Source organism: Triplophysa dalaica, chromosome 6, assembly GCF_015846415.1.
Source record: "Triplophysa dalaica isolate WHDGS20190420 chromosome 6, ASM1584641v1, whole genome shotgun sequence".
Lineage (NCBI taxonomy): Eukaryota > Metazoa > Chordata > Actinopteri > Cypriniformes > Nemacheilidae > Triplophysa > Triplophysa dalaica.
Genome location: NC_079547.1, coordinates 23,677,660 through 23,704,785, shown reverse-complemented (window position 1 = coordinate 23,704,785; position 27,126 = coordinate 23,677,660). Strand labels below are relative to the sequence as shown.

Below are 27,126 nucleotides of genomic sequence, written 5' to 3'. Positions count from 1 at the left end.
ACCGAGAACAATACAGTTTGTTTCGGGGCAAGTTGTCACAACGGGAACCTGGTTCGAAAAGATCAAGCGTATAATCGACCGTGTAGTTTGTGTGCATATTTCATCATGTATTGTTTGGCAGAGAAATCCACAAGAACTCAATAGGTCTAGTCCACACTTACACGAGGGTATTTTTATAGTTTAGTTATTGTTTTTCCCTTCTTGGTTTTAAAAAAACGCTGCGTCCACACGAAAACGTAAAAATGCGCTGTCAAAAGCACGCCAAACCAACAGGTGAATGTTGTTCTTTTTACTCACTATATGACATTAAAAAAATTAATACAAATCAAATCACCGTCTACACAAGTTTCTAAAAATCTTTACCCCGGCCGGAGTTTTCAAAAAAGTTCGGATTCAGTGACCAGTTAATGCGTTTGCAAAAAAATCTGCGGTTTTGAAAACACACGTGTTCGTGTGGACAGGGACCCCTATAGGAGACATAAGCATCTGTTCAATTGGACTTTTGTCACAAAACTGTATTCATTGAAACAGCAAGCTACCCTCTGTCGCCTTTATATTAAAGCACATGAATCTAACCTGAGAAGGCTCTTGAAACTAATAAACTAAGACGTGGGTGTACATGGAGGCAATATGCTGAGATTTCACACGATGTGGGCAGGGCCAAGCGCACGGAGAACACAGCGCATTCCCATTTGATGAGTTTAATAATCCACAGTGAGTAGTGTTTGAATGAATTATTGATAGAGCTCACTAAAGAGGGTTAGCGTCGGGCGGAGGTACACGCTTTGATCTGGCAACTGTAATATCTCTCTCGGCACTTCTCGAGGAGGAAGGGAATAAAAATTGTCAGTTCAAATGTTTAGTGTGATCCCGACGTGTCTTTGCTCTTTGAAAACTTGGATTGAAGTTGTGCATCTCGCTGTATGGCGCTAATTTATCTGCAATTTAATGAAGCTTCCAACACTATCTAAAACACGACCAAAAAAATAGCACAATACAAGTACAGTATCCCCAACTCAATACGATATCCTCCATCACTTTCTGAAGAAAATATAAGCAGCTATGTGGTTGCTAGGAAGTCAGGAAAATCCAATTTTCGAACCTCTATTCTAGATAAGGCCTGTGTGGCCTGTTTAATGCAACTCTATTGGATATTTTTGTCTGGTTTATCCTCAGCCAACTGAAAACCACAATTCTGATTGCTTAGAAAGTAATGGCACAACCTCAGCCATGTGATTTAAAGTATTACTCATTTCAGTAGCCCAAATGCCCAAAACTTTAACCCTTAACAGTCAAGCTTTGTTTATTTGAATAACATGACGCACCTCCGGCGCATCTAAATTATCATTTTATTGTTTAAATGTCAGCTAAATGTTGGCATTTTTGGAAACATAATATTCTTTATACATGCTTTACAGAATGTACAGGTACATACAAAAAAATACACATGACGCAAAAATATTGAACGAAATAAATCAAAAGCAGCATTTAAATATCAAAACAATGACACTGAACTTTGGTTTCAGGACACGTTGGCGAACGGTGGAGCGTTTGATACACATGGCTTGTTCTTTGGTCTAAAACGTACCGGAATTGTAATTCACAGACATTACAGATGGTGAAGTGATAAACGGTTCATTTCTAAATACGGCCCGGTATTATTCAGAATAAATGGATCCCCTGAGAGCAGAACTGAACAAAAAAGAGATGCTTGTTATAGGCAAAATGAGCATTAACGGTAATTTACGACCATGTTTAGAGATCTTTAAAGTCGAGGGAAGCCAGTAATGAGACAGTGAAATTGACTCGGCATCGTCAGTTTCATCATTTGGCATTAAAGGGATAGTTCACCCTCAGGTCGTTTCAAATCTGTATACATTTCTTTGTTCTGTTGAACACAAACAAAGAAATTTGGAAGATGTTAGCTAGTTTTAGTTCCGTGACGTCTACTACCACAGTAGAAAAATATGTTTTGGTTATTTTTGGTTTTGTTTAACACAAAATTTGATATTTGGAAGAATTTAGGAACACAAACAGTTTTGCGGAACCTTTGACCACCATTTATTTTTTTCTACGATGGTAGTCAATGATATTCCAGAACTGATAATCGCTTACATTCTTCCACATATCTTTCTCTGTGTTCATCAGAACAAAGTAATTTATAAAGGTATGAAATAACATGAGGGTGAGTAAATGATGACAGAATTTTCATGTTTGGGTGAACTACCCTTTAAGGTCTAGACTCCTGATTATTATAATTGTATGACTGCGAGGCAAGAAAATGTGCAAAACGCAACCAACGAAATCTGCAAATGCATGGGTCTTTATCACAGCTGGAGAATGTTTGAAAGTAACTGGAGAAGAAATATTTTCTTAAAAAATTGAGAACAGTGAACACATTTATCTGTCATATTTACCAAATTCAGCTTTTGTAGGTTCAAAAAGTGCATAATGAATAAAGGATAATTCAGACGTTGAAGCAGCGATTGATGATGCGGGGCCAACAAGCAATAATGTGAACTGGCTTTGCGTCCGCAACCTAAAACCCTCAGATGGTATCCAAAGGTTAAAAAGCATCAAGGCCTTAGTAATAACAAAGCATGAAATGTTTGCGAAACATCCGTTACTCTAAAAACGCTGGGTCAAATTTGGACAGAACCAACCACTGGTTGAAACAAACCTAGAAAGTGTCCCACATCCCACAATCCAGTGCAAGCTACTGGCGGCCGTTTAAAAGAACAAAAACGTCCAATGAAGTGATGTTTAGATATAAATTAATTAATTAATCAATGCATTTTCCCATGAAAATCTATACCGAGATATAAGCCCTGTGGTTATTAAACACTCCATTGGATCGCTAGCTCAATTACCTTATCTAACTTATCTTAAGCTCACTTCAATTTGTTCTAGACCATTAAACGTGGCATTAGGCTGCCTATGAAATTCAGGCTGAAACCATTTTCTTGAAGACACAGAGGGAACAAGACAGTAGAGGAGTTGACCTTGACACCCCTCATAAGATACTGCTTCATGAGAAGAAGGTCAAAATCCAGCTTCGCTTTAAGGCCAATACAGTACAAAATAAGAATGCTAAGCACGAACGTGCCTAATACAGTCACAATTGAAAAGATTTTCGGAATTTTACATTTTGCCAAGAATTCAAAATGAGTTGAGCCGCGTATCCAGCATATATTGACAGATGAGGATTTAGTCTGACCTGTAGTCATGTATTTGTAGTAATACACACGTTTAACGGCCTACAGACACACTGTAAGGTCATGTGTGAATTTCTGGGCACCAAATGAAAAAACAGTCCACCTCAAGCAGTCTGAACGGTGCCATGTCTGACTGCAATTCTGTTTAACTAAACCACACATAGCAGGGTTAGACAAGTTACAATGATAACCCTTCTAACATTTGTCCATTAAGGACAAAAAAATACAACAAGAAGCTATCTTAATGGGGGAAGAATAAAAAGAACTTGGCATATTACAGTTCATATAAGGCTGTCCTGGGCAGATTGTCAAATGTGCAATATAGCTTGTCTTCCTGACGATCTAATATAGTGCCAGACTAAAAAAAAGAGGAAAGGAATCATCTGGAATACTTTTGAAACTGCGAAAAGCATAACACGTAAAATGCACGAAAAAAAACAGCAACATCGACAATAACAGTAATAACCAACCGAGCGGTCAACTCCGTTAGCACAATAATTGTCATCAGTCGGTACCGTTTCCTGTACCAAACAGGAATGAGAAATAGGTGACACCCTCTGACGTCACTCTGAGAACATCACTGCCCTGTTTCAGGCAGGTTGTCCGGTTCTTACCAATATAGCTTCACTATTTTCACAGTCAACATTCGTACGACTCTGTGGAGGAAGTTAGGGGTCAAGCTTTGGCATATGCAAAAGGCTCAATGCTTTGAATTAGGCGGAGACAGTATACCACGGCCAACTCGTACGTCACGACTTACAGCAGAGCTACTGGAGCTCTTGGAAATGTTACATTCAGAGTCACGGCTCGAAACCGGTTGTAGAGAAAATAGGGAAAGCAATAATTCTGATCTTGTTTTGGAGAGTCCTCCTCAAAATCCAATAATCCCAGTGGGCTACAAACGAACATGGTAAAGTGGGGGGCATGAGAGGTAAACCACTACGAGTGAGGAGTTTTATTTGGCAGACAATGAGGCTTCTCTGTGGAGGTAGTGGGCTGAGGGCACTGGAAGTCGAGGGCGGGGCTGACTGTGTTTATGGGGGCGCAGAGGTGTTTTCCTGTGGCTTAGTCCTGTATGAGTCTTCCTCCAATGCCCCCCTCCTCTCCTCTCGGTCGTCTCCGGCAGAGAGAGCCATCGGGGGATCGTGTACAGTCACTGACCCCTGGGTGAGGATGGAGGAGTGGGGTTCTTCACCATCCCAAAATGACCTGCCTGGCACATCTACAGGATTGGAAAAACGCAAAATGGATATAACACGTCAAACAATTGTTGTTAATCATGGAAAATTACAATTTGACAAATACGGAGCACACACACATGTATATCTGGTTACTCTATAAGGCTCCTTTTGGTAGTCACCTCAACAACATCATCCGCTCGTTAGATTCTGTGTGAAATTATGGATATGACGACATAAGTCTCACCAGCGCTATACAGTTGTGAAGCCTGCTGTCTCGGTTCGTGACTGGTGAGGAACCCTGAGGTGTTTTGCTGATTTATTAAATCATCCAGCGGTGCGTCTGCGTGTTCGGTGTGTGGATCCGATTCTTGAAGGCCGTTCAGATGTCCGTCTAGAGGGATCTGAGCCACCAGAGGTTCATCCTCGGCCAGGTACGCGTACGGGCAGTAATCTCGGGTGCGAGAGTAGATGTTGGCGTTGTCATAGCAGTCTGAGCAGATGACCAGAGGACCCATTCCACCTGAAAAATGGCAGAGTTCAAAAGCCAGAGTTAGTTTAGACAGTAAAATGAACTGGGGTCTCATTTATAAAACTGTGCGTAGGATCCTTACTAAAAGTGTACGTGCACCTGAAAGCTAAAAATATATATATACTTATTAAACCATGCTTAAGCAGACCTGAAAGCAATATACGCTTTATAAAGCATAGATCACCTGCAAGTGTTTCTACATAACAAAATCACAAAGGGCCACACATGAGATTTACTTTGATTTAATCATTTATAATTGTCATAAATAATAGTAATTATTATTATTATTATAATTAGATTCAAGCCAAAGAAAGTCCCTGCAGTATTTATATGTAACACCATTTAGACTGATCATTAACACATCATTAAAATCACATCATTAATTAGTGGTGTCCTTCACCTGAGAACAAATTTGAAACATTATTGTTAAAGACAGTTGAGCAGATCAGTTTTGTTATGAACATAATTAGGACTGATTACGAGGACATAAAGAAAACATGATTGTGTGAGAGCTTAATGGCTGTATTTCCAGACTTTAACATTTGATGATTATGTACAGTATTTAAGGGAAATATATTTAGTATTTGATGCTGTCCCTATTCAGTCGGATCATCTCCTCCTCATGCGCTCATAGTGTGATGGTGAGACAGCGCCGATTAAATATTTAGATCAAATTTTTATTTAATATTTGAGTGGGGTTTTACAAGAAGGTGCATGAAACAATTATCACTCAATACAATCGCAAATAACTGTTAATCTTTGTGATAATGTGGCTCTTTAACGGATATGAGGTCCAATTAAATGTGTGTGAGGCATTGATGCTTATAATAGTTTTTATCACCCTTACATTCTGTAATCTAACTAGAGTTCGCTAACTCACCATTTGTGCGCTCCTTGTCTCCGAATGTGCGTTAGGGCTGCTCGATTATGACAAAAATCATAATCACAATTATTTTGGCCAATATTGAGATACCTATTATTTAACGCATTTACTCATTACCTTTTAAAACAACATAAGAAAATGAAACAACTTGCCTTTTAAACTGTGAATTCAACTAAAAAATAAATTAAAAGAAATATCACAGCTAAACCACGTTAGAAAGGGGTGTCATATAAATAGATTATATGGTATATTTAAGAGAGGATCAATGCAAAATGGAATGCGGCACTATAAGGCTTAAGTTGACGACTAGGGTTCATTTTTGATTAAATGCACAGCCCTAACGTGCGTAAGCAAGGGTCAGAGTTTGCAAACAATCTCCCGTCAAGTTTGTTTTTAAAAGATCACAACCTTTGCATGGAAAGTGGCGTACGCACAAAATTGGGCTGGAAACGTGCGTACGCCACTTTCCACGCAAAGGTTGTGATCTTTAAAAACAAACTTGACGGGCAACGTTTATAAATGAGTTAGAAAGACCCACAAATGTGTTTGTTAGAGGTTGTGATTTGAAGAAAACCATTTGCGAGCTGGATCTGTCAGCAAGCTAAACCCGTCTCAGACAGCTTGTAAATTCATCATGTTTAAAACACTACCAACAGAGCCATCAAAACACCACATTTGGAACAAATTCACCGCCTACGAGAGTAAACTCAAGACAATGACTGTCAGACTCTAAACCGCCTGCTGTGAGCAATATTCCTGTTATTACTGCATAATCTGTAGGTATTTTTCATGGGTTTGCAAGAATAACAGTTTCAATCCGAACATCTGTTAGTTATGCAATAAAAAGGCTCTGCTAGGCATCCAAATGACGCCAAGAAAAGAGGACATGACCCTAAACCAGCCTACATTACACAAGACAACCGTAATACCTCACTCAGTCAGAAAATGTGTAGTTTTGCACAATCCATAAATCTTTGATGCGATATGAATACAACATAATAGACTATATAGGTCTCAAATGAAAGGACTGTTCCCAAATTTAGCCTCATTACATATTAATGCATGCAGCCCACAGCTGGTACAGACCGTTGGGTACATTTGCCGGTCCCTCTCTGGGTTCGCTTCTGTGGAAGCTGCTACGGCCGGCGAAGAACGATCCCATGCGATTACCCAGCATTCCATTTGTTTCCGGATCAACATCCCTGCCTGGTTCGCCATAACACACACCTATAAAAAAACGTTGATCTGTTGAATTTCTTACGTTTCCTAGAGACCTAACGGCTTTCATATAATGTACATATAGCCTGTTTATGTGTTGGAATTGCATAGCAAGTAAATGTGTAGGGTGGTGTTACCCTCTGTGCCTTTGTGGACGTATCCGTTGGCATGAGATGGCATGAGTTGCTGGTGGCTTCCGTTTTCAGAATTGCTGTAGCCCTCCTGAGGCTCAGACAGTGTACCCTGAGAGGACAGGTAACTGGGAATGTCTGCTGGCAGGTTCATCTCATCTGTAAAACAAGCAGGGAAAAGTCCTAACTGTTCTCTACAAGTGCAAGCATTGGTGTGTATGGTCTAGTAAAAATGAATTTTACGGTTTGAAATAATTAAATTGTTTAACTCATAACATATTTGTTTTCATGCAGGTAACTGACCTGTATTACTTATGCTGTAATCTTCGCTCTTGCGTCTCATGTGGTAGATGACTATGACCCACACGAGTGAGGTGCCCACCACACAGCAAACAACCACCATTACAACGATGCCCACCGTCGTCCAGCCGTCCTGCCCGTACACGCTTGCCACCGGGTCGCAGTTGGCCGAGGGGGAGACGGCAAGGTAGATGTGGCCGCGTTCAGTGCCGAGCGTGTTGGACATGATGCACGTGTATTTCCCGGCGTCGGCTGGTCCGGTGTCTACAATAATGAGAAGCTGATTGGCCGCTGCAAAGAAGTGGCGTTCCGTCAACACCAACAGGGCGTCGTCTTTGGTCCAGTTAAGGCGTGGGGCGGGGCTACCGCGAGCTATGCACTGGAGGACGGCAGTCTCGCCTCGTGCGACAGTACGATCCTCTAGAGGGCGCTGAAAGGATGGTGTTTCTGTCAACAAAACAGAGTTAATTATTACATGTTACATAATCACATATATTTTGTACCACATCACTTTGTTTTTGTGACTATTTTAGAAGACAGAATTGTACAATATGGTTGTGAAAATAGATGCTAGTGATTTACCCAACACCGTAAGACTGGCGTTGGCCGACAGGCTGCCAGCCTCGTTTTTAGCCGTACAGCTGTACACGCCCATATCTTCACTCTTCACGTTGGCGATGAAAAACGTGTCATCGTCTGGCATGACATGCATCCTTCTTTCGCGGGCAGCAGGGAAATTAATACCCCCGTCTTTTTGCCAGGCGATCTGGGGCGTCGGGTGTCCCTCTGCAGCACACTCCAACCTAGCAACCGTTCCAGTGCGGATTGTCAGGTCCATGGGTGTCTTCAAAAAGGTAGGGAGCTCTGTAAAAGGCCATCGATGAGTTTAGTAATAACATAATTGCTTTCAATTAAAAAAAGTCAATTTGAAGTCAATTTGATCAAATAAATAAAAGTACCAATGTTTTTGTGGACATGTTACCTTAGAACATAAACAATAAATCATGCCATTGCCATTTTAGTAGGTGTCTGTTTGAATCTTTTTAAGCATTCTTTGAAGTTTTTTTGTATTCTGTGAAGTACAGAGGCATAGCACAGTACATGAATATGGTAATCATTCGGTACCATATATCACTACAACACAATACTGCCACAGTACATCTTTTGGATGTGTCGTTTGAAAAAGCTCATATAATAACAACCCACCTGCATTTAAAGCTCTTAAACAGTGCCATTCCCATCAACAGCGTTCTGAAACCTCACTTAGTTTCTCAATCACGTTTCTATTATACTATTAGCGCACAAAACCACTCTTGCATCTGTGTTATAAACTTGTATAAGCAGAATAATTACACTGAAGAAGTCGGCATCCCAGAGGGCTTTTGAGTCTTTGTTCAACAGAAATTGAATATGAAATAGACTTGAAAACCACAGTGGAAATGAAGGAAAATAAGTGCAGAATTAGACCACAAGCCAAAATACTTATCAAAGCAGTGAAGAGATCATAGTGTGATTCAAAGGCCCTGCGGACGCTGCCTAATTCATCTTACTGTAATAAATACTTCAAACGACAATGATACCAGCAAACAAGCTTTTTACTTTGCCTGGTTTCATGTTTTCTGAAGAGAGCCTATGTGGTGCACATGTGGCGATGTGTTGTAGAGGAGATTAAAATGTTTCAAGTGACTTTTTAACACCTTTACATCACCAAAACTCCTTTTTAACACAAAGCTTCATTTCTACCGTAGTCAGCAAAGCCACGTCCAAATGTTGATAAATCACTAACCATTGACAGTGAGCTTGGCCAGAGTTGAGTAGTTGGAGCCAAACTGGTTGGAGACCACACACTGATACTGGCCTTCATCGGTGAAGTTGACATTAAGCAGATGTAGTAAAGTGGTGTACAGCAGGCGCTGGTCCTGGTACCGGGCGTAGTTCTGCACCTGAGCGTCATGAAGCACCTCTCTGTCTTTCCGCCAGGCGGTGCTCATGGGTGAATCGCTGCTGCTGAGCGCAGAACAATTTAACGTGACGTTGGTCCCTCGCAAGGCTACAGTGGTTTTGGGGTGAGCGTTGATCTGAGGTTTGGGGAAGTCATCTGCACATGAGAAACAGGAGACCTCAACTTAAAATGTTGTTGCTATACTCAGCAGTAAATGTACATATGTGTGTATGAGAGAGAGAGAGAGAGAGAGAGAGAGAGAGAGAGAGAGAGAGAGATGCAGAGCAAAGAGTATCAGACTGTCGGGTCACTCACTGCAGATGAACTCCTCCGGTTTAATCACAATCACACTAGAACCTGCCAGGGAGGCGGGATGAGCGCAAACAACGATGCAGGATTGCTGGAAACGGTTCATTAACCACTTGCCCAACCACTGCAGCTGACAGTCACACAGAAGACTGCTGGTGTTCAAATCTCTGACAAAGACAAACAAACATGCATTACTGACAACACAGATGATATACTACTGTACCGTCTGACGATATTTATCATCCCTGCTTTTTTCAGTATTGAAATAAAGACAGATGACGTGTACAATCACTTACAGCGTTTTGAGTTTTAAATGCGAGAACGCATCCGGATGAACGGAAATAATCCTATTTCTGCTCAGGTCCCTGCAAAGGATGCACAACAACATTTTTTTTTCAATCACATGGCACAGAATAGAAGATCTCTTCGTCCCACATAATTGCCAAACAAGAACAAAATATCCCATAATTACAAAAGACTGCAATGTACCCGCAGATATTGGACCATAAAATTGGACAAAAAACAGCCGTGTGAGTTATAGTCGTGCGTAGGACCTACGCCATAGCCTTTCATGCGCGTGTTACTTCTTCCACGACAAGAGCCGAAGAAAAAGCAGTAGCAGTGATAGCGGCAAGTAAACATTCACCTTTTTAGCAGCTTGGGATATATAATGCAGAAGAAATAATAATATACTTGTCATATTAAAATTAATTCGGAAATGCATTTGAGTAAACATGACGCTATCACAGAGTTTTTGACCTTAGGGAGGGGTTCAAACAGACCAATCACAGCGCTGACTTGACGTGTTGTTACATTTTTGGCGAGGTGAACGTCCGGCTACGCAGTCCAAAACATTACCATAAATCGCCCTTTAAGCGCTACATCCTGATGTTATCAGAACAAAACTTTTCTTTCCTTTGCCACAAAAAGCTTTCACATGGCTTTGAGCAACTTGGTATACAGCATGTGGAAGTAATATGGATACGTTTTTAAAGAGCTTAAAAGACCATCATCATCATCTCTTGTCGTTTAGCATGAGAACTCGTTGTTTTGCAAAAATGACAGAATCTTGTGGATACCATCCCTTTTATAAACAACACCCTCGCACAAGATATACAAAAAGGTCTTAAATGAAACTCACAAATGTTCCAGTTCCATCGGGCCTTCAAACGCTCTTTTAGTGATGGTCCTGATCTTATTATTCTGCAAAACCCTGGAAAACAAAAACACGGAATGTCAAGCCAGTCCTCACAATTGTACGCAGCAGATCAAACGACCCGGCAACAAACTTACAGCGAGTTCAGCCTCTTCAAACCGCCAAACATGGCAACGGAGTCTTCAATGGCAAGAGATATCTCATTATTACGGATGTCTCTGGAACGAGAAACATCAAAATCAAGAACCATCAGAATATTAATAAAGCTCCAAACTGCTGAGTACAATGTGTCGTAAATAATTCATCTAAAATGTCAGCGCTCGTTTCTTCTGTCGGAATGTGGGTCTGCATATATAAAGAGACTTGGGTTTCTAGGGCTTTACTGTAGCTCAAAGTCATTGTTTGCTTTAAAAGAGCTTTTGTGTGGAATGGGTGGCATTTGGGAGTATATTGTGAGATTGTCTTTACTCTCCATCGGCTGCGAAAGGCCGACATCTTCTTACAACTGTGCCAAAGGGACGTGGATGAGGTTAGGAGAGAGGTGGGCATATCTGAATGTGTTCTGAAAGTGTAGGATGGAATGTAGAAGGTGTTAACCTGAGGGAATCTACTGTTTCTGTTGCAATGTTTTATTTATAACTGTTCATTTCCAGATAAAATATCACATCTTATAGACAATGTAACACACGTTTGATGTTTCTACAAAATATAAGGTAAAACATTCTTATACAAAAAAATATTTATAATTACAAATTCTGTTTTTGTAAAAGGAAGTAAAGTGTTGGCAGGAAAGTTAGTTCCCACACAAAAGGGTGAATAAATGATGACAGATTACGTTGTTTTTGACTTTCTTCTTCTTGAAGCACCAAAGGAAATATTTTGACAAACATCTCTGTGGTTTTGTGTCCATACAATGTAAGTCAATGGGGCTAATGTTTGGTTAGCAACGTTCTTTTAACATGCTAGGCTACAGTCTTCATAATGTTTCAGTATGCCATATGTATGAGATGAAAGAGAACTACGAATAATCTTACAATGTGCGGACATTAGCCAGGCTGCTGAACACTCCTACTCCCAGATGTGTGATCTGATTGTTACCCAGGTTAAGAGTTTGCATGAGACTGAGACCCGTAAACACCCAATCCTCCAGACGACTCAGATGGTTAAAGGACAAATCCCTGGAACAGAAACACAAAAAGATCAAGCATGGGGTGTTTTTCTGCACAGTTAAATCATTTCCTTACACCATAGCATTTGGGGTTAAGGGTCAAGCTTAGGATCAAAGTCTCTCACAGCTCTTCCAGGCGGTGGCAAAACTCCCAGGCGTCAGCTCGGATGAGTCCGATGTTGTTCTGATTGACCCGCAAAATGCGGAGCATGTGTAGTCCATACAGCCAGCCCTTATTCAGTTCTGTAAGATTGTTATACTCCAACTCCCTGGAGACACAACAAAGGACAAGTGAAACTATAATCAAATTCATAGATAACATCATTGGGGAATGCTGGCATATCTCAAGCTTTTATCAAGCTCGCTTCGCCCACATTAGCACCAATGTTTGACATGTTTTTCTTAGCCATGGCTCCAACATAAAATTGTATTTATTAAATTATGTTATTCAGGAAATTAGGGCTATCAAAAAGAATCGATTAAGCGATGCATTGCAATGCAGATGTGAACGATAACGGCATCGATGCATTAAAACAATTAATCGGTTATTGAAAAATTCAATTAAACATTTCAGCTTGGATGGATGTTTATAGTTGTTAAAAGGCTGGAATACAATAAAAGACCTTTAAAACCTGAACAGATTTAAAAAAAACTAGACATAATACACTTGCAGACTTTTTGAACGTGTACATCGAAAACAATACATGATAAGACTGTTGCAGACTTTCTGCAACAACTCCAGACTGAAAATCTGGGCAAAAATCTGAGCAAAAGTCTTGTAGTGTATTCCAGCCATGAGATGTAAAAAAAAAACTCTAGATTGACATGCTAAAGACGTCAAACACTGCATCTAAAGGCGTCTACTCAGGTTATCAAAGAAGCGTGCGTCACTGGAGTGTATATTCGGGGATTTGACAATAAAGAGCTGCAACAGTTACGGCTTGTCTAAACTGTACACGAGTGGTGCGACGTGACAAAAGATAATAGAACCTATTATATACAGAAATTCCGTCCCCACTGGATGCGGCGCGACAAACGCCCCATCACATCATGCCACTGGGGTGTGAGGGAATAATATTTTATTGATGATGCAACGAATCGCGTGCCAGGGGCGATTCACACCCCTAGAGGAAATGTTATAGAAAGACCCAAGAGAATGAAGGAAGTCCCAATGCATTTACTTACAGCTCCTCCATGTTGTCCAGACCAAACAGAGCTCCATCCATCATCTTAGTGATGCCGTTCCGCTGCATCTTCAGTGATTTAAGAGCCTTCAGTTCTTTAAAAATGAGGCTTTCAACCACACGGATCCTGTTGCGCCTTAACTCCCTGAAAAATGTGACACACATTTCAAGAGCATTCCCAACAATCGCAGAGACGAGTCAACAATGAAAATAAAGTCCCCGTCTGATAATATCTGTGCGTTTAGCATGTCGTAATCAGGTAAGATCCGATCTAATTGAGCGCTGCAATAACATCCTATTCAATAGACGTGAATACGCACAAGACTTGGAGCTGAGAGAGGGTGAAGACTTTATCAGGAAGCACAGAGAGTCTGTTCTGGTTGATCTTCAACACCAGCAGAGAGCTGATGTTTCCAAAACAGCCGGGCTCCAGGGAACTTATCTTGTTTTTGCTCAGGTTGCTGTAAGGATCAAGAGGAGAAACAATTAGACGTGTGAGAACATCAAAAGCGCTAAGATAATCTTTAACGTTGTCCGTCAAACGACGAAAACAAAGATTAAAGCAGTTGTCTCAACCCTGAGTTGTCTAAAGACACGGTAGTTTAAGAAAGATATCCTAATGAATTTAGTTTAACTAAAGACCTGCTTAAGACGTCCACTGCTTAAGAAGTGCACTGCACTCTCAAGCATGCAAGACGCAACTTAAATGAGTACAAATAATGGAAAACTTACAGATGTTTCAGCTGCATGGGAGGGAAGGATCCTGCTTTAAGATCAGTTATAGAGTTAGAGCTTAAATCCAGACTTTCTAGAGATGAATATGGCAACAGCTGCTCCGCCACAACCTCTGAGATTCGGTTCTGAACACTGTAAATAACAGATGGAAGATGATTTTAAATTCCACACAATAAAACATGACATGTAATATGTTTACTGTAACACATCTTTTAATTCATAATTTCTGACAGCACAAAAGGTTTAACTTACAGAGATAGAACAGTGATGTTGGATGAGGCATCTCCCAAGAAAGGCACAGATGTAAGTTCATTTTGATTCATAGACCTAAAATTATACAAAGCAAATGATTAAAAACACAAACGTACACAAAAAAAATAAATGCACATCTAGGTTTACAAATAATCTAAATTATAGGAGAAAAAAAACTTTAGATTTGCTAGTGTAGGAATTTTCTCTGGTCTATTGCAGAATCTCTGTCATCAACAGGGCTGTGACACTTATCATTAACAAACTGTCATTTGTTAAAACTGTATTTTATTGCGATTATTACTGTCTTGCACGTGCAGATCTGCTTAAAAAGATTAAGTCCACACTGTTTTATTAATACTGCCATATTATATCTGACGACCATTTGATATTGCTTAAACAAAAGGTATATAATGCAAGAATACCATAAGTACAAATATAGTAATTAGTTAAAACCCATTTCACATGACACTGACAACATGTATTTCAGATGTTGTCCCTTTATACACAGCAGGTGACTGATCACATGGTATGTCAACAACATTTCCTATACAGGTTCTGTTACTTACGCATGGGTGATCCACGTTGGAGCATCCAAAAGTCCACCAATCCGTCCTTTTCTACTACAGTCCAGCAGCTGATGTGCACCTGGACCGCTGGAGCACACACAGGGAGATGGGCATGTGTCCAGACCCACGACATTCACTATTAGCAGAAGCAAGGCCTGGGGGATGGGCCAGCCCGCCGCCATTTTGAATTTCTTGAAGGCGAATTATTAGTCCAAAATATGTCATTAATTACGCAGAGGAACAAATGTGGGGTTTAAAACATGTTTTCGCTTTTATGTTGATCCAAAACAAAGGAACCCCCCTTGCAACGAGTGCATAAAATCAATCCGAAGAAGCTCGGATCCATCGCTTGGTCCGTCCTTTCGCAATTCCCGTCTTCCGCCTCGCAATCTCTGCAGCTCTGAGATTTCCCAAACGAGCGTCAAACAAGCTTCAGGCCGATAAAATATCGTTTAGTTGTCTAAAAGGGATCCATGTCCTATATTATATCGCGGGTTTGCGCTTGATGTTGATATAAAGCGCTGTGGGAAAAAAATGTTTCCAAACATTGTTCCTCGACTTTTTTCCCAAGGAAAAACAAAAGCATCTTCCTACGTCTGCACGTAGTCCCGCCTTCCGTTCTGTCACGTGCTGCACGTTCCTCACTTGATTTGCCAGTCAACCAGTCACTCAAACTTCACTTTTGCTTATGTTGATGTAACACTTTTAAATCTAAAAATGTTTTTTTTTTAATTAATTGGGGGACATTTTTTGTACTTTAGGAAGATTTTTAACAAACGAAATGTTCATTTTAAATTCTACAAAATATTTTCCTCAAATTAAATAATCTCATATTTTGGACTAAATTTGCCGCGCTTTAATATCGTTGTCATTTTATGAAAATAATAAGTGTTAAAATCAGGGAGACTTGACTTTGCACCTTTAACCTTGCAGAAATAATCGCTTGCTTGAAAACAATCAACTTGCCACACCAGATTTGCCAGGACAGGTTATTCATATGTTTAACTGATTTGATGTTTACAGTATAAATGATGTGTGCTGAATTACCAGGCAATATGAGAGTTTTACAAAATACAAAAGTTGTATTTATTTATATGCTGTTATGTGTTCATTGTTGTTTACGAGATGTCAGTGCAATGGGCGAATGGTACAATCCTGAGTCTCTAAATAAACCAGGGCTTGAATTGAACCAAGTCATATGGGGGGTCCCCCTCTTAAAAAAAATTGGGTGGGGGTTAGTCTCGCAATATACAATTTATACAAAATATATTTGATTATAATATGCATAACTATACTATTATATTAAAAACAGGCTTACATAGAAAGACAGGCTTCTTTCACTGTCCTGCCCTAAGTGTCTTTAGACGTGGGGCGGGGCGTTTCAAATTTTAAGAGACATGACAACTAGGCCATAAACAAACTTAATATAAATTATTGTAAATAATTAATTCACCAAATTAACCATATTCATTGAATGAATTTAATCACATTTGTCATTATAATTTTTACTCAAACACAAATATCTGAGCGATCCTCCAAAGTCTATGTTTTACTTCTTATGGGGTTCCCTAATGCCTTATGGGGGGGTCCCGGATCCCCCCAGCCCCCCTTCAATTGGAGCACTGAAATAAACTGTTATTAAGTCAATCACAAGATTTCTAACCAAACATGATCCTGAAGATGCCTGTGGTGGGCAAAAGACATGCGTCGGCTATAGCTCGGTGTAGCCGGGGGTCCCAAGCCCTGTCACGAAAGGTTCTCTCTTGTCTACTCAATGTGCTTCAGGGAGACATTTTAAAAATTGTCCAAGCCCCTGTTAATTAAAAAAAATGACCAATTGCAAATCAACAATGCCTATCAAGTTGATTTGGTATACCTTTATGATGCTCTAACCACTTGACCTGTCCTTTGTGATGCCCTGCACCTGAAATTTGGGTTGGCCTCCAGCTTATCCTGTGAACCTTTTAGGGATAAACTGTATAGAAAAAACATTTGAGGTGTTTGCTGAGCTACTGTGTTTGGTTAATAATCGTCTTGCATTATACGGAGCATTCTCACTTCAAAGTGATCCTAAGAAACGGTTTGAAATGTGTAGCCTTCAGCGCGTTCCTGGGCAGGTGACAACATGTTCTTCATCTTCTGTATTATACGCCCGTTTCAAAGGGGGGAAAGAACAGGTTAGCTGAGATCTCACTACGTGTGATATATAACAATGGATTTGCGACGAAAACAAATGCGACCTACCAGTTCACCTATAAAAGCGCGTAAGAAGAGGAAGCGCGCGGAACCGCACACAGTGACAAACATGTATCTGCGAAGCTGTCGACTGGATATCAGTGAAGCCACACAAGTCGTGTATGTCGTCGGTGCGGAATTAAAGTTGAACCTGGTCAGGTATGGTGAAGACTAACTCTTTAAACTGCAACTCTTTTTTTTGCTTATAGTTGATGGAAACTAGAAGTTAGGCCTACTGGTCTCATGAAACCAAAATGTCACCGCATTCAAATGGTTTTAACGGTAATAGTTCATATATCGGTACATGAAACTATCAGAATTTGTATCGTCAGCAGAATAGTCGCGTTCGTGTAATTTGTCTTAATGTAAACTGCGACCCCAGGCGCTGGGTGTGAGTGTATGCGTTAAAGTAAGCCGAGAAGCATCATTTACACAAGAATACACCTGTTTTCTGTCGCCCAATAAATGCGCTGGACTGCGCAAACCGAGCGGTGTGCGTAATCGTCGAAGTACCGCGAGAGCGACTCTAAAACGTTGCCTTCTAGTCGCTCTCGCGATACTTTGATGGCAGAATGTGTTCAGGCTGCGCAGCGCCGCGTGAAGTGCGTGACGTCATATGCCAAAGGGTCTTCAGAGCCATGAGAGGACTCGAGCTCACACCTTACGGGTTTGAGGTGATCGTGTCACTTTGAAAGAAAGACTCGTGTAGATGCATCATGGTGGTGCTACGAACTATCAGAATTGAAACTGAAAGAGCGACGCACACGACCTACGTGCTCGGGACGGAGCTGACCGTGAATGTAGACAGGTTCGCGCGTTTATTTTCATTCTCTCAGTGGACTCGTCGTATAACTTTGTTAATTCAAATGAAACTCTAACTTGAAGATTTCGGTGTTGTGTTGCTGTCGTGTGCATCAGAGCATGCAATTGCACTTCTTTTGTTGTGAGTTTTCTAAGGGTTGCCTTGGGCTGGGTTTTATTCTGTGAACGACATGACATTATAACAAACTAACGTTAGACTTACTGAACCTGAAATGTGTCGTATTGACAAGCAAGGGCTGGGCGATGCATATAATATTTAAAGGATCATTTTTATTTGCCATAATAACTTCTGAAGAACAACAGCAGTCGTGTTTGTAGTCAAACTGGTAATGCAGTCGGCCGTGAACTGACAAAATAACATATGTTAACCCTAAATGTTGTGTCAATTGATTAATTTAATAACTGCGTCAAATTCTAAGAGGAAATGTACCATTGTAGTAATATAGTAAACGTAGATAGTCATGTTTGCCAGATTTATAACCATAGGAGTTACCACAATGTTATAGCATAGTCAAACGAAGGTTACATGATAGTAAATGTGTGGATACTGTATGTTATGCTAAACACCATAGTTAACTAAGTACTATAGTAAAACCACAGGTTATTATTGTGAGAAACATCTCTTAATTACTAGGTTTGCATCGTTCTTACGTTAAGCATTTGCATACTTGGCTACAATGTAATGTTTGGTTATATATATATATATATATATATATATATATTTGGATATCAGACTGAAAGAAATGTCACGTCTTTTCTTTTATTGATTATTTTTTACTGTTTATTTATTTTTCGGTTACATTATTGTGACAGCTCGCTGAAAAAAGAAAACAATTCTAAGAGTTTCCATTACAAATACTATTTTGAATCATCTGCTGTCTAACATGAAAACCAATATGTTAAATCTTTGTTATGTGTTTTGGCTCTTATTATAGTCGGATTAAATGGTGTTCGATTGGTTCCCATCTCACAAAGACCATTATACTGAAGTTTCCATATCAAGCATTAAAGTCTGCGATGGTCTTTTTAGAAGAGATGTTTATTGTTCTTGTTTGTGCTGTACTGAATGTTGCAAAATTTCCGAGACAAATAATAATTTCCTCTTTTCAGATCCAAATGAATGAGCTTGTTGTGCTGTGACATTATTCACATTCATCAGCTCTCAATGCCACCCACTGTCAGCCATTGTCTTTCCTAGCTTTCCAAAACCAACAAGTGACCGAAAGCAGAGACTTTGTTGATTTATTATTAGTCGATATAGTAAAAGAGACAACACCCCGATGACCTTGGCATGACTGTTGTCTCATGTCTTTTAAACAGTAAAAAGAAGTGAATCTCATCCGTATGAATCCTGATGACTGTATTGTATCTTTGATTATATTTGGCCTGGTGACGTGGCCATTCAGCAACATTGTATTCTAATTCTAGTATAACGCTCGTGTGTTTTTTATGACCTCATGTTTATTGAAAAGCCTTGGACGTCCTCACATAACACGTGACTTTAATGTCAACGTCAGGACTGCATACGTGGAACGGTAACCTGCAATTCATGTGTGTATGCAGGTCTGCACCACCCGAGTCCAAGTTCTTCTCTATAAGATGCTCCTCCAACGTGCATTACAAGGTGATGCCTGCAGCAAAAGACAAGAATGCCGCCGCCCACCCGCTCACCCCCAACTCTCTTCTAATCATCACTATGGACACAGTCAGCGAGGCGTCAAATGACAGAAAGGTAACTCCATCCAATCACAACTGTGCTCCCAAAACAATACAGAATCCAATGGGCAAGTCCAGACTCGATACACTTACATTTTTAAAATGCCTTGAAAGCGCTTTAAAAAGCACTTCTTTGGGTTCTCCTGCGAATTATAAGATCTTGAAGAAACAAGAAGTTTAAACGTCTGTGGTTGTCTGTGAAGGAAACTGTGTTTTATGTGCAGACACGGAAACAAGACACTTCCGCGAAACGGTCCGCCCTCTTAAAAAAACTCTTAACGTGTCACCATAGTATGAAAATGGATTTATAAAAGTCTTTGTTCTGCTGAACACAAAAGAAGATATTTTAAAGAATGTAGAAAAGCAAACAGTTGTGGTACACCTTTGACTACTTTTGTTATCTTCTGTACTATGGTAGCCAAGCAGTGCTGTGGTACTTGAGTCCGGACTCAAGATGTTTTTCTGTGGTCTCAGACTTGTCTTGGACTTGTTGGTATCTACACTCAGACTTGTCTTGGATTCATTCATCCGATGATATCTTCTCCATCCAAACAAAACCATTGATGAAGCATTTATGTTTGCTTTAGTTGTACTCTTGACTTTCATTAAGTTAATGCTCTTTCCTCTTTGAGTAGGTTAGTTTTTGTGATGGGTGTCAAGCTGTAAGGAAAGATTATAAATAATACTAAATGACACAACGCCAAGATACTGTACCAAATGAAACGGTTACTGTGATACTGTTCCTCAACATTGTATTTTAGCTCACTGTTATAACAGACAATGAAAACCTTACGTTAAAACACAAGAATTAAGAACTCAACTAAAGAAAATACTGATGACTATAATGATGGTTTTTGAACTTTCAACATTAATTGTGATGGCAAAAGTGATGTTGATTCAATGCAGTTATCACTGAGCAGACAACAAGCTGAGAATGGGAACATTCTCCGTTGGCAGCCCAGAATGTGATTGTAAGACTACAATAAAAAGACTGAAAATATTTAGTTGCACTTCAGATTTATGTGACACTGGTGAAGTTTCTATACTTAATATAAATAAATGACCTAAATGATCCTAAATGAAGTACGTGCTCTTGACTTTTGAAGAGGATTCTTTTTCTGTCTGGACTCGGTCTTGACTCGGCCTCGACTAGTCCTGGTCTTGGACTCCACAAAGGTGTACGTGACCACAGCCCTGGTCAATAGTGGCAAGAACTGTTTGGTTACAAGCATTCTTCCCAAATATCTTTCTCTGTGTTCCTGAGAACAAAGAAATCTATACAGATGTAGAACAACTCGAGTACAAAATCTTTTTTGGGTGAACTGTTCCTTTAAGAACATTTGACTGAAGGTTCTTCTATGGCATCACGCCACCGTTTTCAGCACGTTAGGACCTGACGACAGAATTTCATTTTTGGATGAAGTGTCCCTTTTAGACATTTCTCTCTTACCTTTTTATAATATTTTTCAACGATAGAAAATATTTTTCTAAAAAAGCTTCTGTGGATATTAAAGGGTCTTAATGGAACCATTCAGCCAGACCTAAGAAGTGTTGGTGTTAAGTGTGTTTCCAACAGACATTCCTAGATTTTATTAGAATAATATTTTCAGGACATCCAAAATCATTTGTGGAATAATTCACTTTGGGTTTGTGTTTCAGTTATCTGTGAGGTACTACGGCGAAACAAAAAATACGATCGGGAACGCTGTGTTGCACCTCACAGCTGTCGGTATGTTCTCCTCGCACATCATCAACACATCACATTAGCTGTCGTTGCCAGTAAATAGCTTTAACTTATGCAAACTAAAGAGCTTTTATAATAAATGTCTGTGCGTGATGCAACAAACGATCTGTTCTTTGTTCTTTTGCAGAGATGTCTCTGGATGTGGATGCAGACCGGGACGGAACTGTTGAGAAAAACAATCCAAACAAGGTGAGCTTTGTCTCTTTGCGGTTATGTGTTCTGAAAAACCTTTAGGGGAATTGTTTCAGATAGACTGGCTGGCTTTAACATTAAAGTCTTTGACAAAACCTAGAAAATTTGTTGAATTAACTTTATTGGAATACATACTTGAAAAATATCATTCATCTATCAGGGATGAAGTGAGATTAAAAAGTGCATTAAATTAAATAAGAGAAAACACAAAAATCTTAAAATGTATGAATCTATTAACGTTTGCACAACACGCTGGTGTGTCCAAATCATCTTGCACTTTATTCATTTATTTAAGATTTATTAAAAGCATTTGTAACTTGGATTTTCTTCTCAGGCATCATGGATGTGGGGTCCTAAAGGTCATGGTGCTGTTCTTCTGGTCAACTGTGATTCAGAGACCGGATACTTTAAGACGATGGACTCTGATAAAGATGAGATAAGTAAAGTCTCAGGTAAGTTTTTACGAGGGCATATTTCATGTTTCATTTCGATCTGTGAAGTGGGATTTTGGCCTACTTAGATTTCAAAAGTGGGCGGAGCTACCCAGCATGACACAAGATAAATAAAGACCAAGTGACCCTTACTAATGGCAAATGTTGTGTTGCTTGTCACAAATGTAAACAATTGACCTTTCCTGTGATGGTAGATTTGCAGGACATGTCTAAGATGATGTTGCGCATCAACGGACCGCCCGAACTTCCTGAGGGCTATAAACTGAGCATGCACATCTCAAAGACAGGATCTGAGAGCGTCAGGGTATTCAGACCTCAAACCAACAAAGAAGGACAGACGAAAAGATGGAGTGAGTTGATACACAAAAATCCACAAGAAAATGTGTTTAACCAATGGAAAACATTGTACTTAATGACACATGGTCTTTATTGTAGGGCACAAACTTCTGAAGCTTTTTCTGAAGGATTACATCATGGTGGTGGGAAAGGACTGTTTGGCTGATGAAGTGCCCTATCTTGGTGGCAAAAGTGAACTGCAGTTCTTCGTAGAGGGTCTTCGGTTCCCTGATAAAGACTTTGATGGTTTCATCACCATTAACCTCAGTCTAACAGAACCAAGTGCTAAGGTAAGAGCGAGAGAATATGATGTGATCTCAAATGACACCTTAGATGTTCCTCATTCCATCTTCTGTCTACTACAACAGTGTTTGAGTTTTCTCGTCATTTTAAATAGTTTTATTTTTTCAATATAACACAATAGGATTTTTACAACTATATTTCAAAAACATGTCAAATAATCTGTTTTTAAACAGGGATGTCCCGAAACACCCATCTTTACAGACACGGTCATGTTCCATGTGTCCCCGTGGATCATGACCCCCAACACCCTGAAACCCATAGAGGTGTTCGTGTGCAGGTGAGAATCTATAATCTAGATCTCTGTACTCAAGGACTTCATGACATTACAAATATTGATAACTCCTGCTTACGTTTTATTTCATTTACAGCACAGATGATAACTACGCATTCCTAAAGAGCATCAAGAACCTGACGGAGATTTGCGGATGCAAACTGAAAGTGTGCCATGAGTACATGAACCGAGGCGATCGCTGGATGCAGGTGAGAAATCTTTTAAAGAGGTATTAAGTTCTCCAATACTAGGTGACTGTCAAAGCTATTATTTTAAATCTTCAACAATGGTTTCAAGGAGGTTTTTTTAGACATATTTCATATGACATGTATTGGTTTTAGATTGGATCAAGCTTAATTGATCTGAATTAAAACTCGAGAAAGAGACTTAAGAGAAAGAGGTTGAATGTGACTCATGATTATGTTTATAGGGAAGTTTCCCGGACAGGGATTAGCCTCATCCAGGAATAGGCCTTGGCTAAATGAGGATATTTAAATGGCCCTCTTGATCACTAACTCTTATCAGTTATCTTACTGGCGTCATGCAGCAAACTTCTGTGGAACTGCATTCACACACGCATACACACAGCACAGACTCTTTATATATATATATAGATTAAGTTTTGCATTTACTCAAAAAGGTCGATTGAGCATTAATATCTATATCAATAGTTTTGTTTCAGTTGATAAATGATCACCTGTGATGAGTAATCCTTACTGTAACTGTGTTCACAGGATGAGATTGAGTTTGGCTACATTGATTCCCCCCATCATAGATTCCCTGTCGTTCTGGATTCCCCTCGTGATGGAGCGCTTCTCGATTTCCCTTACGATGTCCTTCTGGTGAGTCACATAGGCGGTTTCATTATGCGCAAAAAACATGTTAGCGGGCTGTTATTTTATACGGTTAACACTAAAACGTGTCACAGGGGCCGGATTTTGGTTACGTTACACGTCAAACTGTGGATGAGAGTGTGAGCAGTCTGGACTCTTTTGGGAATTTGGAGGTTAGCCCACCGGTCACAGTGAATGGAAAGAGTTATCCGCTCGGCAGGATTATCATTGGAGTTGCTTTTCCTACGTAAGTATAACAGTAATAAAAGCGTTTCGGCAGACCGTTCGATACAATGCATCACAAGGACGCATTTCCATTGTTTTAGTACAACGCAGGGACGCAACATGACCAAAGTCGTCCAGGAATTCCTGTGGGCACAGAAGGTTCAAGAGCCGATCGCTCTCTACTCGGATTGGTTGGTTGTGGGTCACGTTGACGAGTTCATGACCTTTGTTCCAGCACCTGACCGAAAGGTAAACACGTTACTTTTAACAATAGCGTACTACTGTACCTCAGCTAAGTTTCTCTATGTATGTACTGTGTGTAGATGTAGTATTCAATATAATATATTATAATTTTCTGTAAGCATGGCATGCGTGACTTTTCTCAAAATAGGCAATGGACATGTGTTCCATATTGTATCCCACAATGCAATGCATTTGAACTCAAGTTATAAAACCACAACTTCTTGTTTCTTAAATATCTCCATGGTTTTAAATCTGCAGAAATTCCGCTTGCTTCTTGCCAGCCCTGATGCGGGATACAAAGTGTTTAAGAGGCTGCAGAACAACGGACAGGGAAGAGCCGAAATGTTTCCAGGTAATCGCTCGCTCATTTTATTTCGCCAAACCCCCACAGTTGACTATTACAGCTAAGCTGTTTGACTTGCGCAGGTCTAAACGAGGCCATCTCGATCGACGACATCCTGAACGACAAACAGCTACAGGCAGAAAACATCTACGTGCAGGTCAGTGAGATGTTCAACAAACGTCAGCCTCTAACTGGCTGATGAAACAGATGTTGAGAGCGTGTTTTCTCTCTCACAGAACTGTATCGACTGGAACAGAGATGTGCTGAAGAAAGAACTTGGTTTGGACGAGGAAGACATCATCGATTTGCCCATCTTGTTTAAACTGGTGAAAGATAAGGAGGAATGCAGAGCTGTGGCCTATTACCCAGATATGGTACAGTATCATTTACATTTATGCTTTTATCCAAAACGACTTCCATTGCATTAAACTACACATTTGTTTCCAAGTATGTGCAATACCTGGGATTGATCCCATAACTTTGGCATTGCTAGCGCCATGCTCTTAGCATTGAGCTACAGGAATGTTCTTATCAGTTGTTTTTACGTTTTAAAGCCAGCTGTTTGTTAGTTTTGATTATACTACCTGTATCTACAGGTGAACATGCTGGTGTTGGGTAACCAACTGGGCGTCCCCAAACCGTTCGGGCCCCAGGTGAAAGGCAAATGTGCTTTGGAGGCGGAGATGTGTTCTCTTATGGAACCTCTGGGCCTTCATTGTACCTTCATTGATGACTTCGCCCCCTACCACAAGCTGCTGGGTGAAGTTCACTGCGGTTCCAATGTTCTCCGAGAACCATCGACGTTCAGATGGTGGAACCAAGAGCTTTGAGAGACAAGAAGATCTAGACAGGAATGACTTCTCTGGTAGTTATATCAGAAGTGTGATTTATTCTTTAACATTCTGCTTTGAAATAAAAACAAACGTGCCTTAACCTACAAGCAGAGCAATAGATAATGACTGCAGGTACCGCGTAATAAGGTCAAACTCAACTTCATTGAGTAATGTGGATTTTTATCAATTATGATTTCAATCATGTCATAAGTTTTTTTTTTTGTTGTTGAATTTTACCCCTTTAAAACTTTACTGTGATAGTGAGTTAAACTTACCATTTGGAGTTTCTGCGTTCTACTTTCTACAATTGATCTTACTGATGCTGTACTGAGCTTTACAGGTGACAGATGTTATGACTTAATCCTCTGCATTACATCACTACAATGTCTCTTTCATATGAAATATCATTTTCTTTCATTGACTGTATTTCTTTGGCTGTGTGACAAATCTCTGTTGTACATCATGGCAACAAATAAATATTCCACTAACCCTCTGATCTTTATTAAACATCATTGATCACTTTTGGATTACAAAAAGAACATGTTGTATATACAGGGAAACATTTCTTAAAGTACACTAAGCACTTGTTGTAAAAGAACACAATCACTTGCAGTAAGCGGACGGCTTGAAATGAGTTTGTGCTTATATGTGTGTCGAGTGTGCAATCGCAGTACGTACAATTGAAAAGGATAAGACGCCACGAGCACATCCCGATGAGCGGATGTTATTTAGCCCATCTTAAACGTTTATAAGTGTACTCTTCTGCAGGTTAACGTTTAAAATCAGTGGTTCTGAGGCAGAATTTCTCCGTTTAAAAATCCAGTTTAATAATTTTTGGAACAAACAGCGTACCGTCATTTTTGACACAAGCATTATGGCCGCAACATTAAAGTCTTGAAATTAGAGTACCACATAAATCTGATTTCATGAGTGTACAGTCGTACACCCAGAGCACTTTTCTAAAAAATAAATAGTAATAGCTTTAAAATGACGACATGATCTGAAATAAGCAGTGTTCATAAAACAAAAAAAGTTATTAATTCAAAATGTGAATTTGTAAAGAAAGCAAGAAACTATATCAAATGTGTGCAGGTTCCCTCAGTCACGCAAAACTGGGGACAGTTTCACCCCCAAATGAAAATTCTGTCATCATTTACTCACGCTCAGGTTGTTCCAAACCTGTATACATTTCTTTGGAAGAAAGATATTTGGATGAACATCGGTAACCAAACAGACCTCACCCCCCGACTGCCATGGTAGGGAAAATAAATACTATGGGAGTCAATGAACGATGAGATCTGTTTGGCCACTGACGTTCTAACAAATTATTTGCAGAACAAAGATTTGTACACAGGTTTGGGACAATCGGACCGTGAGTAAATGATGACGGGAATTTCATTTTTGGGTGAACTATCCTTTCAAATGTGTGATATCTAAAACTTACTAGTAAGACTTGTATCGACGAATAAAATCCAAAATGGTTCATTCAGTCCAGCCATCTCAAAAACTCCAATAACCACAATGTTATTAACAAAATTCATTGTTGAAATGCTGTGGGAACCCAGTATACATGTGTGTGCAATTCAACAGTTTTACATTCATATTGCTCACTGTCATGTTATAAATGAAAACAAACTTTCACTACACGTGACACTTTTGAATAAGCTTCATTTGTCAGTAATCCGCACAGCGCGCTTGGGAGAGCCTTCACATTAGTGTATGTTTGGTCGTACAAAATATCTCCATCAGACAGAACATAACGGCTACTCTTGCAACACAATAAATAATATTTAAGAGGATCCATCATCT

General features: G+C 39.8%; 2 protein-coding genes across 3 annotated transcripts; one reads left to right on the top strand and one right to left on the bottom strand.

The window, feature by feature from the left end:
• Nucleotides 1–1,333: 1,333 nt before the first annotated feature.
• lrig2 (leucine-rich repeats and immunoglobulin-like domains 2) lies at nt 1,334–15,354 on the bottom strand. Its single transcript, XM_056750400.1, has 18 exons — nt 14,770–15,354; nt 14,204–14,278; nt 13,949–14,083; nt 13,537–13,677; nt 13,218–13,361; nt 12,158–12,301; nt 11,899–12,042; nt 11,002–11,082; nt 10,850–10,921; nt 10,005–10,073; nt 9,715–9,875; nt 9,244–9,555; nt 8,040–8,321; nt 7,461–7,904; nt 7,164–7,316; nt 6,895–7,035; nt 4,641–4,916; nt 1,334–4,437 (listed from the first exon to the last, which is right to left on the bottom strand). Exons 1-18 carry the CDS (start codon nt 14,949–14,951, stop codon nt 4,250–4,252), a joined length of 3,144 nt encoding a protein of 1,047 aa, XP_056606378.1. The 5' UTR covers nt 14,952–15,354; the 3' UTR covers nt 1,334–4,249.
• Nucleotides 15,355–16,942: 1,588 nt separating this feature from the next.
• padi2 (peptidyl arginine deiminase, type II) lies at nt 16,943–25,810 on the top strand. Of its 2 annotated transcripts, none has more exons than XM_056749758.1 (16): nt 16,943–17,163; nt 19,390–19,558; nt 21,202–21,271; nt 21,414–21,475; nt 21,813–21,930; nt 22,125–22,280; nt 22,366–22,556; nt 22,743–22,846; nt 22,938–23,049; nt 23,575–23,682; nt 23,769–23,920; nt 24,000–24,147; nt 24,400–24,493; nt 24,568–24,641; nt 24,721–24,858; nt 25,081–25,810. In XM_056749758.1, exons 1-16 carry the CDS (start codon nt 16,982–16,984, stop codon nt 25,312–25,314), a joined length of 2,112 nt encoding a protein of 703 aa, XP_056605736.1. In that variant the 5' UTR covers nt 16,943–16,981; the 3' UTR covers nt 25,315–25,810. The 2 variants fall into 2 exon arrangements, with proteins under 2 accessions (XP_056605736.1, XP_056605737.1); XM_056749759.1 differs by lacking the exon at nt 16,943–17,163 and adding an exon at nt 17,630–17,812.
• The last annotated feature ends 1,316 nt before the right edge of the window (nt 25,811–27,126 follow it).

What these genes read in the sequence shown, in the direction of transcription:
- lrig2 (XM_056750400.1), bottom strand. Translation starts at nt 14,951, where the DNA reads ATGGCGGCGGGCTGGCCCATCCCCCAGGCCTTGCTTCTGCTAATAGTG. An exon ending in CCAACGTGGATCACCCATGC is followed by an intron (nt 14,279 to 14,769) that starts GTAAGTAACAGA and finishes GTATAATTTTAG; the next exon opens with GTCTATGAATCAAAATGAAC. An exon ending in CGTCCACAAAGGCACAGAGG is followed by an intron (nt 7,036 to 7,163) that starts GTAACACCACCC and finishes GTTTTTTTATAG; the next exon opens with GTGTGTGTTATGGCGAACCA.
- padi2 (XM_056749758.1), top strand. Translation starts at nt 16,982, where the DNA reads ATGGATTTGCGACGAAAACAAATGCGACCTACCAGTTCACCTATAAAA. An exon ending in ATAGAGGTGTTCGTGTGCAG is followed by an intron (nt 22,847 to 22,937) that starts GTGAGAATCTAT and finishes TTTCATTTACAG; the next exon opens with CACAGATGATAACTACGCAT. An exon ending in TGGCCTATTACCCAGATATG is followed by an intron (nt 24,859 to 25,080) that starts GTACAGTATCAT and finishes CTGTATCTACAG; the next exon opens with GTGAACATGCTGGTGTTGGG.